Source organism: Schistocerca cancellata, chromosome 1, assembly GCF_023864275.1.
Source record: "Schistocerca cancellata isolate TAMUIC-IGC-003103 chromosome 1, iqSchCanc2.1, whole genome shotgun sequence".
Taxonomy (NCBI): Eukaryota; Metazoa; Arthropoda; class Insecta; order Orthoptera; family Acrididae; genus Schistocerca; species Schistocerca cancellata.
In genome coordinates this window covers 419897026-419913361 of record NC_064626.1, presented here as the reverse complement: position 1 = coordinate 419913361, position 16336 = coordinate 419897026, and the positions used below count along the sequence as shown (strand labels likewise).

At 36.6% G+C, this 16336-nt stretch overlaps 1 protein-coding gene across 1 annotated transcript in view; it reads right to left on the bottom strand.

The window, feature by feature from the left end:
• The window catches only part of LOC126175960 (pre-mRNA-processing-splicing factor 8), a 102814-nt gene that overhangs the window by 61432 nt on the left and 25046 nt on the right, over positions 1–16336 (bottom strand). Inside the window, exons 13-16 of the mRNA XM_049923050.1 lie at positions 12581–12790; positions 6249–6365; positions 2787–2993; positions 2546–2709 (exon numbers count right to left, since the gene is read on the bottom strand). Coding sequence (XP_049779007.1) covers positions 2546–2709; positions 2787–2993; positions 6249–6365; positions 12581–12790 — 698 coding nt within the window. The remainder of the gene's footprint in view (positions 1–2545; positions 2710–2786; positions 2994–6248; positions 6366–12580; positions 12791–16336) is intronic.

Sequence of the window (16336 nt, the reverse complement as noted above, 5' to 3'; positions counted from 1 at the left end):
TCATCCTCTCGTCTGAGTGTCCATGTTTCTGCCTCATATAGTGCCACACTTCAGACAAAACTTTTGCCAAGCCTTTTCCTTAGACCTTTATCTAAATTGCCACATAAGAGTCTCCTCTTTCTGTTGAATGCCTCCTTCGCTATGGCAATTCGAGTTTTCACTTCATGGTGACATCTCAAGTCTTCAGTTATTGTGCTTCCAAGATATTTAAATGCACTTGCTTGGTTAATGGTAGATTGTCCTATTTTAATATTGGACAGTGTGTCTTGTACTGATGACCGTACTGTTTGTTTTCACTGTGTTTATTTGCATCCCATATTCCACACAAGCTTAATTCAGATCTTTCAGCATGTTATTCACTATCCACTCACTTCCTGCCACTAATACCATGTCATCAGCAAATCTTATAAATTCTATTCCCTTTCCACCAATACATGTTCCTCTTTTCCCATGTAAGCCTTTTGCAATAATCTCTCCAAGGTATGCGTTAAACAACAGTGGGGAAAGGCAACAACCTTGTCTAACACCTTGTCGAATGCTACGTCCTTCTGACATTTCATTTCCAATCCTTATCCTTACTTTCTGATGTAAATATAGATTCTGTACCAGTCGTCTCTCTTTCCAATCTACTCCTTTCCTCTTCAAAATATCCATCAGCTTGTTCCACTGAACTCTGTCAAAAGCCTTTCCTAAATCTATAAAAACAACAAAGATTTCTCTACCTTTTTCCATATATCTTTCCCTCTAGTTCTTAACAGGCCAATAGCATTTCCTGTTCCTTTTCCTCTTCTAAATCCAAACTGCTCCTCTGCAATCCCTCTATCCAGCTTGGCATATAGCCTTCTATTCAACACTCTCAGCAAGACTTCAGCTGCATGAGAAATACGACTGATGGTCCAATGCTCTTCACATTTTTTAGTGTTTCTCTTTTTCTCTATTGGTATCATAACTGTTGCAAGGAAGTCCTCAGGCCATTCCCCTTTGTCATATATCTTGTTACAGAGGTAGACTATTTCTTTTCTTGCCTTGTTTCCCGGACTCTTCAACAGTTCTGATGGTAAATCATCAATTCCACATGCCTTCCTATTCTTCATCTCCTTCAGCACCTTTTCTACTTCTGCTTCCAAGATTGTGAATTCCTTTCCATCTTCCGGCACATATTGCTCCTCTTCAACCTTAATTTCGCTTTGCATTTCATCCGCCTTATACAGACATTCAATATATTCTTGCCATCTGTTCAAAACCTCATGTGGTTCTTCTGCTAGAGTACCATCCGTTCTTTCTATTTCCATGTTATTCCTCTTCTTTTTACATTCAAAACTATCTCACTAGCCAGTCTAGACATCATTTCATACTTTGCGTCTTTCACCATTTTCTCTATTTTGTCGCATTTCTGTTCCATCCATTTTTCCCTCGCTTCTTCAGTTTCTCTTCTTAATTCATTATTCAGTTTCTTGTATGTCTTTTTGCCTTCTTCACTGTCTACACTTTTCAACTTTCTCCACTCTTCCATCTTTTTCAAAACGTTGTCTGTTATCCATTCTTTCCTGGTGCTTTGGGATACTCTAATTCCTAGTACTTCTTTGGCAGAGTCCATGAGCCCTTCCCTCATTTTTATCCATTTGTCATTAACACTTTCATCAACACTATCTCTTTGCCATTTTTTCATAAATCTGTTCTCCAAATCTGATGTCTTTCCTACTTCTTTAAGTCTTTCTATGTTTGGTCTTTCCTTTGCTTTACCTCTCCAGACTTTTTTTCAACTTCACTTCTATTTCTCCCATTACTAGGTTGTGGTCTGAATTTATATCCGCTCTTGGATAAGCTTTTCTTCAAACAGTTCCTAAACCTTTTTTTGTATCAGGATGTAGTCCAACTGATATCTTTCCCTATTCAAATTTGATATCCATGTGTAACGTCTCCTTTTGTGGCGTTCAAATATTGTGTTACCCACTGTCAATCAACTTTCTCTATAGACACTAATTAGTCATTCACCTCTCTCATTTCTTATTCCTAATCCAAATTTTCCTACTGCATTTTCATCTCTTCCTTCGCCCACCACTGCATTCCAGTCCCCCATGATGATAATGCAGGCATTTCTATTTTCTTTACTGATGAGTTCTTGTATTTTCTCATAATATTCTTCGACTTCCCCATCTCTATGCTGGCTGGTTGGCATATATACCTGTATTAACACCAAATCTTTTGAACTACCCTTCAGTCGTATCATCAACAGCCTTCCATCAATATATTGTACCTTCATTACCTTATTTTTCAACTTTTGCCCTATTAATATTCCTACTCCGTTTTCACCACTCTTGATTTCCCCTGAGTACAAGAGTTTATAATCTCCACTTTCTATCTCCCCATCTCATTTCACACAAACTGAGGGCATCTAATTGTTCCTTTTCATCTCTGTTTTGCATTCTCTAGCTTTCCCGCTTGCAGAAAGTTTGTTAAAACATACTATAATTATTGTAATAACACTGACAATTTTGACTATTGAACATGTATTTAGACAATTCTATAAAAAGTTATGAATTACCTGTAAGCTTCCTTCAACCTTTCAAGAGACAATATCAGCAGCTTTGTATCGTGTTTGTATGACAATGGTGGAAATGGAATTGGTGCAAATCTTCGGGACTCTAACCAGTGCACTGTTGTTGTGTATATAGCAACAGCTTCCTCAGGAGAGATGTATGGCCCATCCTAAAATGTAATTAAGTGAATTAAAAAGTGTTATAAAATGTTGGAATTATAATAAGGAAAGTGGAAAATGCATTCACCTTCAGATAGTTGTGTTGTCTTTCTTGTTCAGCTTTTAAGTAAAGTCTTGTAAGTCTACCAAGATTCTTTTTACAAACTGTTTTATCAACTGTAGCTCCACGCCTAATACGTTCTCTATTGTAATGTGCAGTATTAGTCCACCAGTCAGCTTTCATTTTAACATAACGTAAAATCATATTCTCAATTGGTGTAGGAAGCCCAGGAACCTAGAAGAAAAAAATATATTTTATAAATAATGTAACAGTCAGTTGATCTCAGCACTTGTTATTTTGAAAGATATCGGAAAACACACAATTAACAACAACATTGTTACAAATATTTTAGCCAGCATCAAAAAAGTAAATTGAAACTTTTCTATTCAGTTATTTGCATGTTCCATGTATTATAACTATGACAAGGTCCTTCTGATGTGGAGTAAGTAAGTTTTACAATTATAGTAAACTTTTCAAATTTAAAATATACCAGCACGATTACTATATACATGAGTGTAATAAAGAATAAGAAACACTGTTGTTTAAGTGAATTTTATCCTTAACCCTGTTTCTTTATAGGATGTAGAATACGATCTACTATTCATCACAACTGAATGCAATTTATTTAAGACACACTCGTTTCAGGCTTGTGCCAAACTGCAAGTGGTTCAAATTCTTTCACTTGGGTCCATTTAGTCAATATCATGTAATGAATGTGGAAACTTGAAAATGAACGTGTAATCATCTGAAGATGAGCACAAGCCTGACATCATTTGTCTCTTAAACAAATCACCTTCAATTATTCTACACCCTATACAGGAACAATCATGAAGTTCAACAAGACGCATTATGGATAAAATTCACTTAATGTTGCCTAGCCAGGCATTATGAACTGTCACTGTTTTCAGAACATTAAAATCAAGATGATTATAACCATTCAAACAATCAAATTTAGCAAAAACTGTCTTTTGTCTAAAGTAATACTTAATTACATTAAAATTAATGTTAGGAACCACACTCGCTCAGCTAAAATTGCAAAGACAAAGTGTGAATGTCTGAAGATGGCCTTTTAAGCCGAAAACTGGTTAACAATAAAAGTAATATTGTAAAACAAAAGCAAACTGGTGCTTCTCATTTATTACAATATGTGAAATTATCTGACTCAAATCTCATTACACAAAAGCAGAGTTTCCTTTACCAAGCAAATAGTCAGGCTGCATTTCACACTAAGCAACTCGTTGAGACACACACACACACACAATTCATGTATACTCTAGATAAAATTAGCAAGCAGGTGAGCAAAGAACCATTAGTTGTGCTAACTAGACATAATCAGAAATTACTTGCTTTCAATTCTGATGAAAGACAACAACCAGAACAAATTTTCTATGACAGGGTGATAAAACTCCGCCAACATCACATTTAAGAAAGATAAATCTGAGTTACTTGAGAAAGGTCTCAAACAAAATATACCACTACTGCTGCTCAATAATAACAGTATCAAGAATTTAACTGTCTGCTCTAAAGTGGCACGTGGCTCAGCTAAAATGAACAGTATGAGCAGATTAGTATTCTCTTAAAATTAAGAATATCACACACAAAAATCTACAAAACAAAAAAAAAAAAAAAACACAACTGTGAAAAAACTGACTCCAAACTGCTCAGGAATATTAATAGAAAACTATCCCCAAATAAAGCTCTGGCAATGAAAGCTGATGAAGGGAACTCAGCAGTTATTTACATTTAATATATCAGCAAAACTCTGGAATTTTTACATAAACAATACACATGAAAAACAGATTAACTCCATACCCAAATTTCAAGCCCAGCTAAAGAAACTAGTGAAATTTTATGATTTCCTGTCATCTGACTTCAGTGTCCTACAACGCCTTGTCATGAACTGAGCTGCACTAAATGCATGTTTGCAGCCAAAAATCCATAAACCAGTTTGTCCTCTACATCATATGATAAACTCAATAAATGGTCCTGCGTATTTTGTTGCTGGGAAGCTTAAAGACATTCACAGTATTTTTTATACTTATGAAATGAAGATAGCTATGATTTTATAGATGATAACAAAGACATACCATTACCAGAGAGTGCAAAATTTGCTTCCATGGACATAATAAACTTCTACACCAACAAACCTATTCATGACAAAATTCAGATAATTAAAAACACTCCATTATAGCATAAAAAAAATTATCAAAGGCTGGGATACATTCCCTCACTGAACTGCTAGAACTGCCACACTATTATTTCACTTCTAACAAAAACGTTCATAAAAAGGAATATAGTAAAAAATGTGACGAATGTGTAACAACAATTTGGATACTCCACTTATATACAAGTATGCTAACATTTTCAACAAATTATTTCGACACTTTTTGTTCTTTCAGTTGTGTGTATTTAATCAACAAACTGTAATCTGGCTTTTATTACACGCTGAACTCCAACACTGAATATGGAAACAGGTAAATGAATGTATAATTACCTGAAGATGGGCTCCAACCTGAAAACAGTCATGTCTCAAATAAATCAACTTCAACTGTGACTCATAGTGGATCTTGCACTACAACCTACTGTTGTTAATGTTCAACTGCATTTTCATGGCTGGATGTGTCACTCCTTTCTGTATTACAACAAAACTATGTGATAAATACAGGGTGTTTATAAATGAATATCGGGGTTTTAATGCTTTATAATATTTATTACATTAAACTTACAGTTATAAATGATATGTCACATGAAAGAGCAACTCAAACAGTTGTGTTTGGCACCAGTACGCATGCGCAGCATGCAATGTTTCCGCTACAATCCACTACACATTGGTTGAACTTCACTGTGCCCAAGTGCTGGATAGGCCGCAAGAGGCCCAATGACAGGGCTTGCTTTGCATGGCCTCCACGTTCACCCGACCTAACGCCATGCGACTTTTTCCTTTGGGGCTTCATCAAGATCGCGTGTACGTGCCTCCACTACCAGCAGACCTCCCTGAATTAAGAAACCGGATTGAAGCAGCTGTTGCTACAGTCACTTATCAACGTTTGGGAAGAACTCTGCTATAGACTTGATGTGTGCCGTGTGACAAATGGTGCTCACATTGAACATTCATATGGTTCTTGGAAAAACTGTGAGTTGCTCTTTCATTTGACATATCATTTATAACTGTAAATTTAGAATAATAAATATTATAAAGCGTTAAAACCCCGATATTCATTTATAAACACCTTGAACTGTTAAGTCATTTCTCTTTCTAGTATTTTCTTTATGAATGTTAATTTTAGAACTGTGAGTGTTGACAAACAAACATCTCATGAGAGAAATGTAGTGTGAGGCTGTAATCAGAATGCCCAGTTGAGCAGAGAGGTTCTAGATGGAGCATCACACACTGCTTTCATTACAAACTTCTTTGCAAGGAACCCTTCCCCAAAAATGACTGTCATTCATTCTGAATAATGGCAGATTAAGTTTGTCATATTAACTGACCTTCCATGGTATATTGGCCTTCCAACATCTCCATGCTTCTGACAGATGCTGAAGTATGGTTCTGGCTTTATTCTGCTTAATTCCTTCAGGCATCATGTCAACAATATCGTGCATCACCTGAGTGAAGTAAAAAAAAAGCATTAACAGTTATAACATTGCATTTAAATAACCTTAAAATTATGCCACACAGCTACCAGCTTTCATAAAAGAAATTCTGTTGGATTTTTAAAAAGCAAAACCACAAGCCATTAATTTCTTAGTTTTATTATTTTTCAACTTGTTCCAGCCTTGACAACCTTGAGGTTATCATCTGGCAGAACTTTTGAAATTTTTTCAGTGGTGAATATCGTATGTATAAAATTTCAAACTAGAGTTCATGGTTGTTTATCACCGTGCACATATGTAGCTCCGGTGTACAGCACTGCACTGTCAAGTTTGGAACGTAACTTGACAATGTGTCATATGCTAGAGCCACATATATCTTCAGTGATAAATAACCATAGGTTACATGTCAAAGTTATAGGTACAGCTTGTGATGTTTACATTTAACTTGATACAATCTACTGGCGCCGATTAAGGTGGGGGGGGGGGGGGGGGGGGAATTAAAAAATTAAATAAATAAATAAAAATAACTATACAAGTGTAATATAACTTTCAAAATCTAATATAAAATACAGCAGCAATAAGAATTTGCTGGTATATGTAAGCATGCAATAGTTATTTAAATATAAATACATATTTTATTTAAAAAGAAAGATGATGAGACTTACCAAACAAAAGCGCTGGCAGGTCGATAGACACACAAACAAACACAAACATACACACAGAATTCAAGCTTTCGCAACAAACTGTTGCCTCATCAGGAAAGAGGGAAGGAGAAGGAAAGACAAAAGGATATGGGTTTTAAGGGAGAGGGTAAGGAGTCATTCCAATCCCGGGAGCGGAAAGACTTACCTTAGGGGGAAAAAAAGGACAGGTATACACTCGCACACACACACACATATCCATCCGCATATGGATAGTTTGGTATATGCGGATGGATATGTGTGTGTGTGCGAGTGTATACCTGTCCTTTTTTCCCCCTAAGGTAAGTCTTTCCGCTCCGGGATTGGAATGACTCCTTACCCTCTCCCTTAAAACCCATATCCTTTTGTCTTTCCTTCTCCTTCCCTCTTTCCTGATGAGGCAACAGTTTGTTGCGAAAGCTTGAATTCTGTGTGTATGTTTGTGTTTGTTTGTGTGTCTATCGACCTGCCAGCGCTTTTGTTTGGTAAGTCTCATCATCTTTCTTTTTAAATATATTTTCCCACGTGGAATGTTTCCCTCTATTATATTCATAAATACATATTTTGAAATACGAAGGAAATGGTTCAATTTCCAATGCACTAAACTGTGTGTGTGTGTGTGTGTGTGTGTGTGTGTGTGTGTTTTGTCCTTAGTGGAAGTTAAACTTAGGTTATTAGTGTGTAAGACTAGGGACTGATGACCTCAGCAGTTAAGTCCCATAGACTTTACATACATTTGAACATTTTTCTTCGGATTTCACCAAAAACACACACACACACACGACTGTTATGAAATATGCATGCTCCTTACACAACAGTAGCCAAACAGTAGAAGTGAACAGACCACAAGGGGCAGCTTGTCAACAGCAAACAGTTTGGACGTGACATTGATTGATCTTTAAACCAAAGATTATTGATACTTCGGGGGGGGGGGGGATTGGAAACATAGCACTTAAGAAGCTTTCAGCTTTCAGTTCCTATGGGTTTCACTCTGAAATTTAAAGTTACTGTGCTCTTGACTGACTAGGGGTCCACCATGGATTTTTGACTGAAGAAGGGGTCCACAGGTGAAAAGATTGGGAATCCCTGTCTTAACCAATGTCCTATCATCCTGTCCCTTCTCTTTATCAGTGTTTTCCACATATTCCTTTCCTTTCAATTCTGCGTGGAACCTCATCATTCCTTACCTTATCAGTCAACATAATTTTCAACATTCATCTGTAGCACCACATCTCAAATGCTTCAACTCTCTCTTGTGTTCCACTTTTCCCACAGTTCATGTTTCACTACCATACAATGCTGTACTCCAGGCGTACATTCTCAGAAATTTCTTCCTCAAATTAAGGCCAATATTTGCACTGCTAGTCTGCTTTTGATGTCCTCCTTGCTCAGTCTGTCATTGGTTATTTTACTGCCTAGATAGCAGAATTCCTTAACTTCATCTGCTTCGTGACCATCAATACTGATGTTCAAGTTTCTAGATGTTCTCATTTCTACTACTTCTCACTACCTTCATCTTTCTTCAATTTACTCTCAGTCCATACTCTATACTCATTAGACTGTTCATTCCGTTCAGCAGATCATGTAATTCTTCTTCACTCTCACTCAGGATTGCAATGTCATCAGCAAATCATATCATTGACATCCTTTCACCTTTTCACCTTGAAAATACACTTTTTCCATGTTAAGTGACAGTACACTTTACCTCGGGACTGTAAGAGTTATCAGTCCTTTGAACGGCTATGGTTTTATACAGCGGCATAGAATTTCTCGGATTATGAAAGTATAAATGTGAATTCCACCAGACACCACATGTTACTTTCTGAAAGATTGAAATCGAGATTGCAATGCGCTTTTGTAAGCCAGTCACAGCTAATGCCATGTGATCTCACCAGCTGATATTCAGAGTATATAACACATGATTCAGTCAGCCAATAACAACATCACTGTCAAGTAGCGTGAACACACAAATAAGAAAAATTAATGGTTTACATTAATATACAGTTGGTATACGAAAAGAGAAGATTTCACGTATAATATTGGTCTTGAAGATTTGTGGAGACGTAGAACCACTGGCTCACCCCTCAATAATATCGCTACCCTATCACAGCGAGAACAACTGTATCTTTGCCAGATCATTTCTCTGTAGTACACGCTCTATGCTACATGCATTGTGTATATGCACCGAGAATAAAAGTATTCATAGTAAGCGACCGGAGTGCAAGTGATTATTTATCGTCATAATTTTACGCTCGCTCCCCACTACCTATAGATTAATAAGCTGCAAGAGAAACTAAGCTTTCACGTATAATGTTGATCTTTTTTGCGTGTTACACTTTAAGATACATGACAAATGTGCCAGTAAAATGTTTAATAACAACATAAATGTCTGATCTTCTGGGCTCGAAATTCTTCTAAACGTCTCGTCCTTGAAGAGTTTATTTTTGAATGAGAGTCAGACGCTCTGTAACACAAAATTCATCCTACATTCTTGCACATAGTTCATCTTGCTTAAAAGGAAACTTACTTCGTAACTTAAGCCTAGTTTACACTACGACACTAGGTTGCAGGCAACTGCACTGCCGGCCACTGCACATATGTGCCGCAGGTTTGCCCAACTTGTTGGTGAAACTAAACACTTTCGGATTGTTCCAGCTTTGGCGACACTAGTTGCACGAATTTTGAGGTTACGTGTGTTCATAGTGTGTGGACAAACTGAAATACGAAGTGGGGAACGGACAATAATGTTCACTTTTTTTATATGTATGCTTTGCATAGGTGTCTGTGGGATTTCAGCAATGCTGATTACAAAAATAAGCAACATCCTGAGACCATCATGTGCGATCAGAAAATAGATGGTTTCACAATATCTCAGCTGCAGGGAAAAATTTATTCAATTAGGAGCACATATATAACTGAATTAAGAAAAATACAAGCAAATACAATTCCAGCTGTTGAAATGCTCTTGTCTACAAGACTTAAAATCCCATCGTTCTAGTTGGCTGACTTTTTTTAAAACAATTTTTGTTGACAGCAGGGAAGGCTACATAAATCAAGAAGCTGCATTCTTTATTCAATATTCATTTATTCAAAATGTCGCAGCAGTGCTCCCCATTTGCATATGTTTGAATTTTGAAATATTGCCACTACAGATCTATCTTCAAGATAGTAGTTTGAAAACCATTCTCTTCTTAATGCAGCCTGCCTCAAATAATTATTGCTGTTATGTTAATAATTATTGGTGTTGATGAAAAAGCATCACCACCAACTAAAACTGCATCTTCTAGCATGCTGAGTATTCTCGATTGTAATGCAGGCAATGTGATATGTAATTTCAGTTCTGGTGACAGTGCTTCAGGCATTACAGTATTTTTCCTCATGGCACGATTAACTCTCTTTAGAAGAAACATGAACAGTTCTGGTGACATTTTACGATAATTAAAAGAACTTCTTGGGTCTTCAATTATAAATTATTTCAGCAAGGTTGCTGAGCAACAGAGCTGACATCTTTTCTTCACCCAGTCACGAATCAGAACAAGTTTCTTATTTTTTAGTATGCAGCAATTGTACACTATAAGCTTTAACTCTATCACAACTAGCGCAACATGCAATTGCTGAAATTTTCATTTCAGACATGACTCAGGAACTCACAAAATGACAAAACTGAAGTGTGTACAGGTATCGCCATATCTACGGTCATATATGAAACCATTTGCATGTAACTCATTCCATGCAACAAGTGGCACAACCCAATGTCGTCATGTAAACTGTGCTCAACACTTTTCAAACTACCATTCAAAATACTTTCCCCTCAACCTGTTAGAAATAGGTCAATTTCAGCAATTGCCAGAGAGCGCCATATACGAATAGTACCCCAAGACTGGTGCGATTTCTCGATTTGATTACGTCTATTCTGTCACTGTCTGCTAGATGAAACAAAGCAGGCCTGTCTAATATTGCAGCAATTGTAACACACGCCAAATAAACGAGATTGTTTTGGCACAAATGATCATTTTCATAGCATGACAGAATATAATTCACGAAGTACCAATATCAAATGCCTATTAGGCTTATTAAAAGCAAAAATCTTTATGTTAGGAAATACTTTCACATTTTATTCGTATGCTCCAGAACCCAAGCATGATATCGAAAAGTAGTAGTATGAAATTTTTGTATAAATTTGGAATCATCACATTCTTCGATAATTTGTGTGATGTCCTCGTTTCTTCTACTTCCTCATTCTAACAAACAATCTTGTCATCACTAATTCAGTAACTATTCCTGCCAGTGTCAAGACTTATTCGCTGGTTAACTTCACTAATCCTGCCACAATCACCGGTTTAGTTATTCCGCATTTATTCTCCAGTTAGGCGTTATTACGTTTTCATACAACGCATTTCCCGCACTACTCCCAGAACTAAACTTAAGCGGCTGCTAGCCGGGGACTGTGCAATTGACCCTTACTAGTATAGCGATCTGGCCAAATCTTTTCTGTCAAAATTTCATTTTCTTGGATACACCAAAAAGAAAATACGTAGATATGTTATTCTTGTTTGTCGTTTATTTCCACTCTGGTAGTCTGAATATATGGATTTCGCTAGTAGTTATAAGAAAGCTGATCATTCGCAAATGCAGTCAACCACATGACAAACAGTGATTGGCATTCACCCATTCAGCTTTATTCCGCTCAACTCATATAGCCCCATCCCCTTTTGTCTGCAGGAAAGTTTATTTCTAGATGAAACTGGGATTCCTCTGGCACACGCATCACGTATACTGTGCATGCACTGAAAAATCAACTTCTGATTCATTCAGAAATCAATTTAGAATGTGCTCAAAAATGTTAAAAAAAGAAAATCAACAGGGGTGCATTTCAAGATCATATGAATAATCCAGAGACCAACGTGCGCTGGATACTAGGCGCTTTGTGAAACAAGGTTTATTCTTAAAGAATATAGATTATACTTTAAATTTACAGGAAAAAATGAGGTAGTTTGCACAAAAGAAGACATTATAAACATGCATACCATTAATAAATTGCTGTAATTATCATATACAAGATATCAATATGATTATTTCTCTAGATGCCAAACACTTCAGTTTATGAAAAACCCGGATTTTAATAACTCCTTGGCAGAACTACAATGACAAATTACTCTGAATCACACTGTGATGCATTTATCTACACAAATATTTACTCCACAAGCCATCAAGGATTTTAACATTAAAGAACCTGCCAGTCATGAGCTCAGAAATAATACAACTTATTAAAAACAAATCCTAACTTTCTACCATTCAACAGAATATTCACTTTATGATTAAAGAGTCTTCTTTGTTTTCTATGATAGCTGTATTTCACACAATATCAGCTCAGCTTAGCGTCAGTCCACTCCAAATGGCTGCAGAAACAATCTCAGATGCACTTCTGCACAACCAAATGAAATGTCAGCCCACAGAACAGCTGAATTCCGGACCCCTACGCTACTCATCATAGCAATAATAATAATAATAATAATAATAATAACAGGAAGTAGACAAAGAACTCACAGATGCACGTAGTTCGAGATCAAAGTGGCTTTCAACTCTCTGCTTTGTGACAGTTTTGGCAACACCTTTAGAATGTCTACCCTCGAACTGCCTGGAGAGCAGGTTTCCCAACCAACGCTCCAGCAGAGGTGTTATACCACGCATAAAGAACAACCATACACGCCATCCTGGTGCCCAAAATCCACATCCAGGTCCCTTCCCAACAGGACCCTGTAAAATTTTAAAATATACAAACACACATTAATCTTTTTTGTAGCTGAGTATGAACTGTAATATTTACAACACACTAACTATAAGCGCCGTAAACTTGCAACAACTAAATAACAGTGCCTCAGCAGTGTAAATATCTATCCAACCAGGGGAGATGATTCTCAAACCAGCTGAGTTGGGTTACAAGCTGACATTTTAGCCTGTATTCTGTAATCTGTTCATGTCATCATTGGCAATGTACAGAAAAGTTCTCACTCAAGTTCAATATAAGAATGTTAAGTAACAAAAATAGTGAACATAAAATACTATCACATATCATTGTATAAAATATTTTTTTTATTTCAATCATAATTAGAAAATTTACTTCTAGAATGAATCTTCCACTCTGCAAAAGATAGTACACTGTAGAAAATTCCTGCTGACTGGATTGAGACTTGAAACCAAAATCTTGGCTTTCATGAGCTATATTCACATGACTGAGCAATCCAGTTAATACTCGTGATATTCCCCCCACAGCTTCATTAGGAGAGAAAAGCCGGCAAAACTGAAGCTGTGAAGGTAGGTCAGGAACCTCAGCTACAGTTTTATGTAAGAACATAAAAATAAAGTCCTATCCAGTATGCAGTTTTAATCTCTTTGGAAATTTCATATAATACTTCTCTCCATCAATACATTTTCATTCAAGAAACTTTATGTTATAAATATCTCATTAAAACACCCCCAGTATTGTGTCATTGTGTCACCTTTAACACGTCTCCACTGGAAAATAGATTTTCTTTATTCCTGCTTTTTATTTCTCTGGTTCTAAACTTCTATCTAATTTGTTACATTTAGTACCTACCTTGGAGTGGAAAGACATGAGCCACAAATTCTTCAACTTTATTACCCACTTGTATCTTTAAGGTTAATCTAAATAGTTAGTTTTGCACATGTTACCCACAAAGTAAGCTTCCCAAACACCCTAAAAACAACAGGACTTGCAATGAGAAGGGGGTGCCTATGAGTTCATTGGCTATTTTCAGTCTTTTGTGATAATGTTGCTGCAGATGAAAAGATGCAGTAGCACATTATGAGCATGGAATTACACCCCCTTTTCTGTAGTGTGTCCAAATCCTGATGCATGTAAAAGACCAGCTCTTGATTACCAGTACATTAGACATCCCACCAGGGTGATGAAATTTGAATGGAAGGTGTGCAAAACACTGGTTTGAAATCCAGAAAATTTCAATAAATTGATTGAGGTGAACATTTACATAGTTACCAGCTTCATCTACTGACTGTCATAATATAAACGCATACTCTTGTGCCACAAATCAGTCCACACAACATTTGTGCCTCTAAGTCAAAAATGCCCTAACAGCAGCCGGCAACCTCACATTATCCACCATTACAGAAGTCGATACACTCCCAATACAGCCTTCACAAGGAGAATGCAACTCTAGGGTATGTTTGATAAAATGCAATTCCTACATGTGTACAGTCCTTCACCAGCCTAAACAATTCCAAAAGGGTTTTTAACTTCACTAAGGCTCTTTGCTTTCTATCAACAGTGCCTATATCAGATAAAGTGATGAGTGTGGCTTTTCAAAGGCAAGAAGACGTTAATAATGACACTGAAACTGTCAACTGAACATGACAAATTTTTTTTTGCTAAATAATAAATACATTACAGTGTTCTTTGTAGTCTATGGTAACTGTATTTTGTACAATTTTCAGCTCAGCTTAGCGTCAGTCCAATCCATATGGCTGCAGAAATGATCTCAGATACATTACTCCACAACCAAATGAAATGTCAGCCCACAGAACGGCTGATTTCAGGACCCCTACGCTACTCATCATAGCATAAACATGAAATTAGCACTTTCATATCAATAAAGAGGTGCAAATGGAAATCAAACAGCAATGGCAACCACAAGCAGCATATTTTTAAAATACGAATATGAAAGTTGAGCCCACACAAACACCCCCAATGACAAAATATTTTAAGAAGTGGTTACATCATTATTGTATATTTTCCAATATATTTAGAAGTCTAAGTAAACTCACTTTCTGGATAATTCTAGAACATTGCATGACGCAATAAAAATGCACTACATCAGACTATAGGCCCAGTTTCCATGACACTGCATGGAAGCTAATGTGTTGCAGTTTTAAGAGCACTGTGTGTTGTTTGTAATTAAAGTGACCCATTCCACTGCCAACCAATTTTTGATTGCTAATGAAAAGTAAATTAATGGATGAACATAGGCTATATGTTTACAACACATATGACACATAAATATGTATACCACAGGGAATCAAATATTTTCTTACTGATTTAATTTATATTTTTACACAATACTCTAATAAAGGTTGGAATGAATATAAGCTACTTACATCACATTGTTAGCACAAATCTTGCAAAGTTCTTGCCCAATTTATTTCAATTTTTTTGTGACATTTTAATAAACTTTAGGGCAGACAGAGGCTATGGAAAATTTTTAGCAAAAGTCTCAAAAAGTTCTTGACTGACTGACTTCAAAATTTTATACAACACACTAATAAACATTCAGATGTACTTAGGCTATAAATTTTTTCTCTTTACATTTAAAACTACGTGAAATATTGCCACTGATACTATTATCTGCATAGACCCAACAGTAGGAGAGGTCTCTCATACCCATATAACAATGGTCCCAACCAATTCATGCATTTATTTTTAGGGAACTTCAATTTCCAATCAGGGTTTCATTGGCTACAACAATAAACAAGGCTCAAGGTCGGGGGAAGGAGGAAAGGGAAATGGAAGGGAGGTGAGGAGCTGATAGAGGTAGGGGGTGGGGTAAGGTGGAGATAAATGGAAACAGGGGAGAAGAGGAGATGGACAGAGAGATCAGGAACAAGGGGATTAGGATGTGTATCCAACTCCCATATATATTTAGCAACTGCGAAGCATTGCAAGATTTGTGAGTACTTACATACTATTATGCCTTATAATTTCTGAAAAAATAAGGTAATTAACATACTTTTATATTTTCTTCTTTAGTTATAAATTGTATAATCATGGTCATTTCAAAATACACCAGAACACAAGTAATTATTTCCCACACTATATTTGCACAGTAACACTGAATTGAGAAGTAATAGGGAAGGGGGGGGGGGGGGGGGGGGGGAGACGGCATATTGTCTTGTTTACATTCTTAAAGACATTTAATGGAATACAAGTAGCACTTCAGACTACTCCTACAAGATGTAACATTGTCTTTAAATTTTAAACTGGCAATTAGTTGACAAGTGCTATTATGTATTTACATGTACAGGGTGACAATTATTGAACTATACAAAAGAAAATCGTCTTAACTTGTGAACGGTTTGCGCTAGGATGTTCAAACTGCACGGTTGGCCACAGGGCTATTAGTATGCACATATGGTCTGGTTTAGCGACTAAGCCCACTTTAATTTGTATGGGTTCTCCAATGAGCAAAATTGGTGCATTTGGGATACTGGTCATCGGCATTTTACAATCAATTAGTCTCTTCACCCTCAATGGGTGAGTGTGGTGTGCAA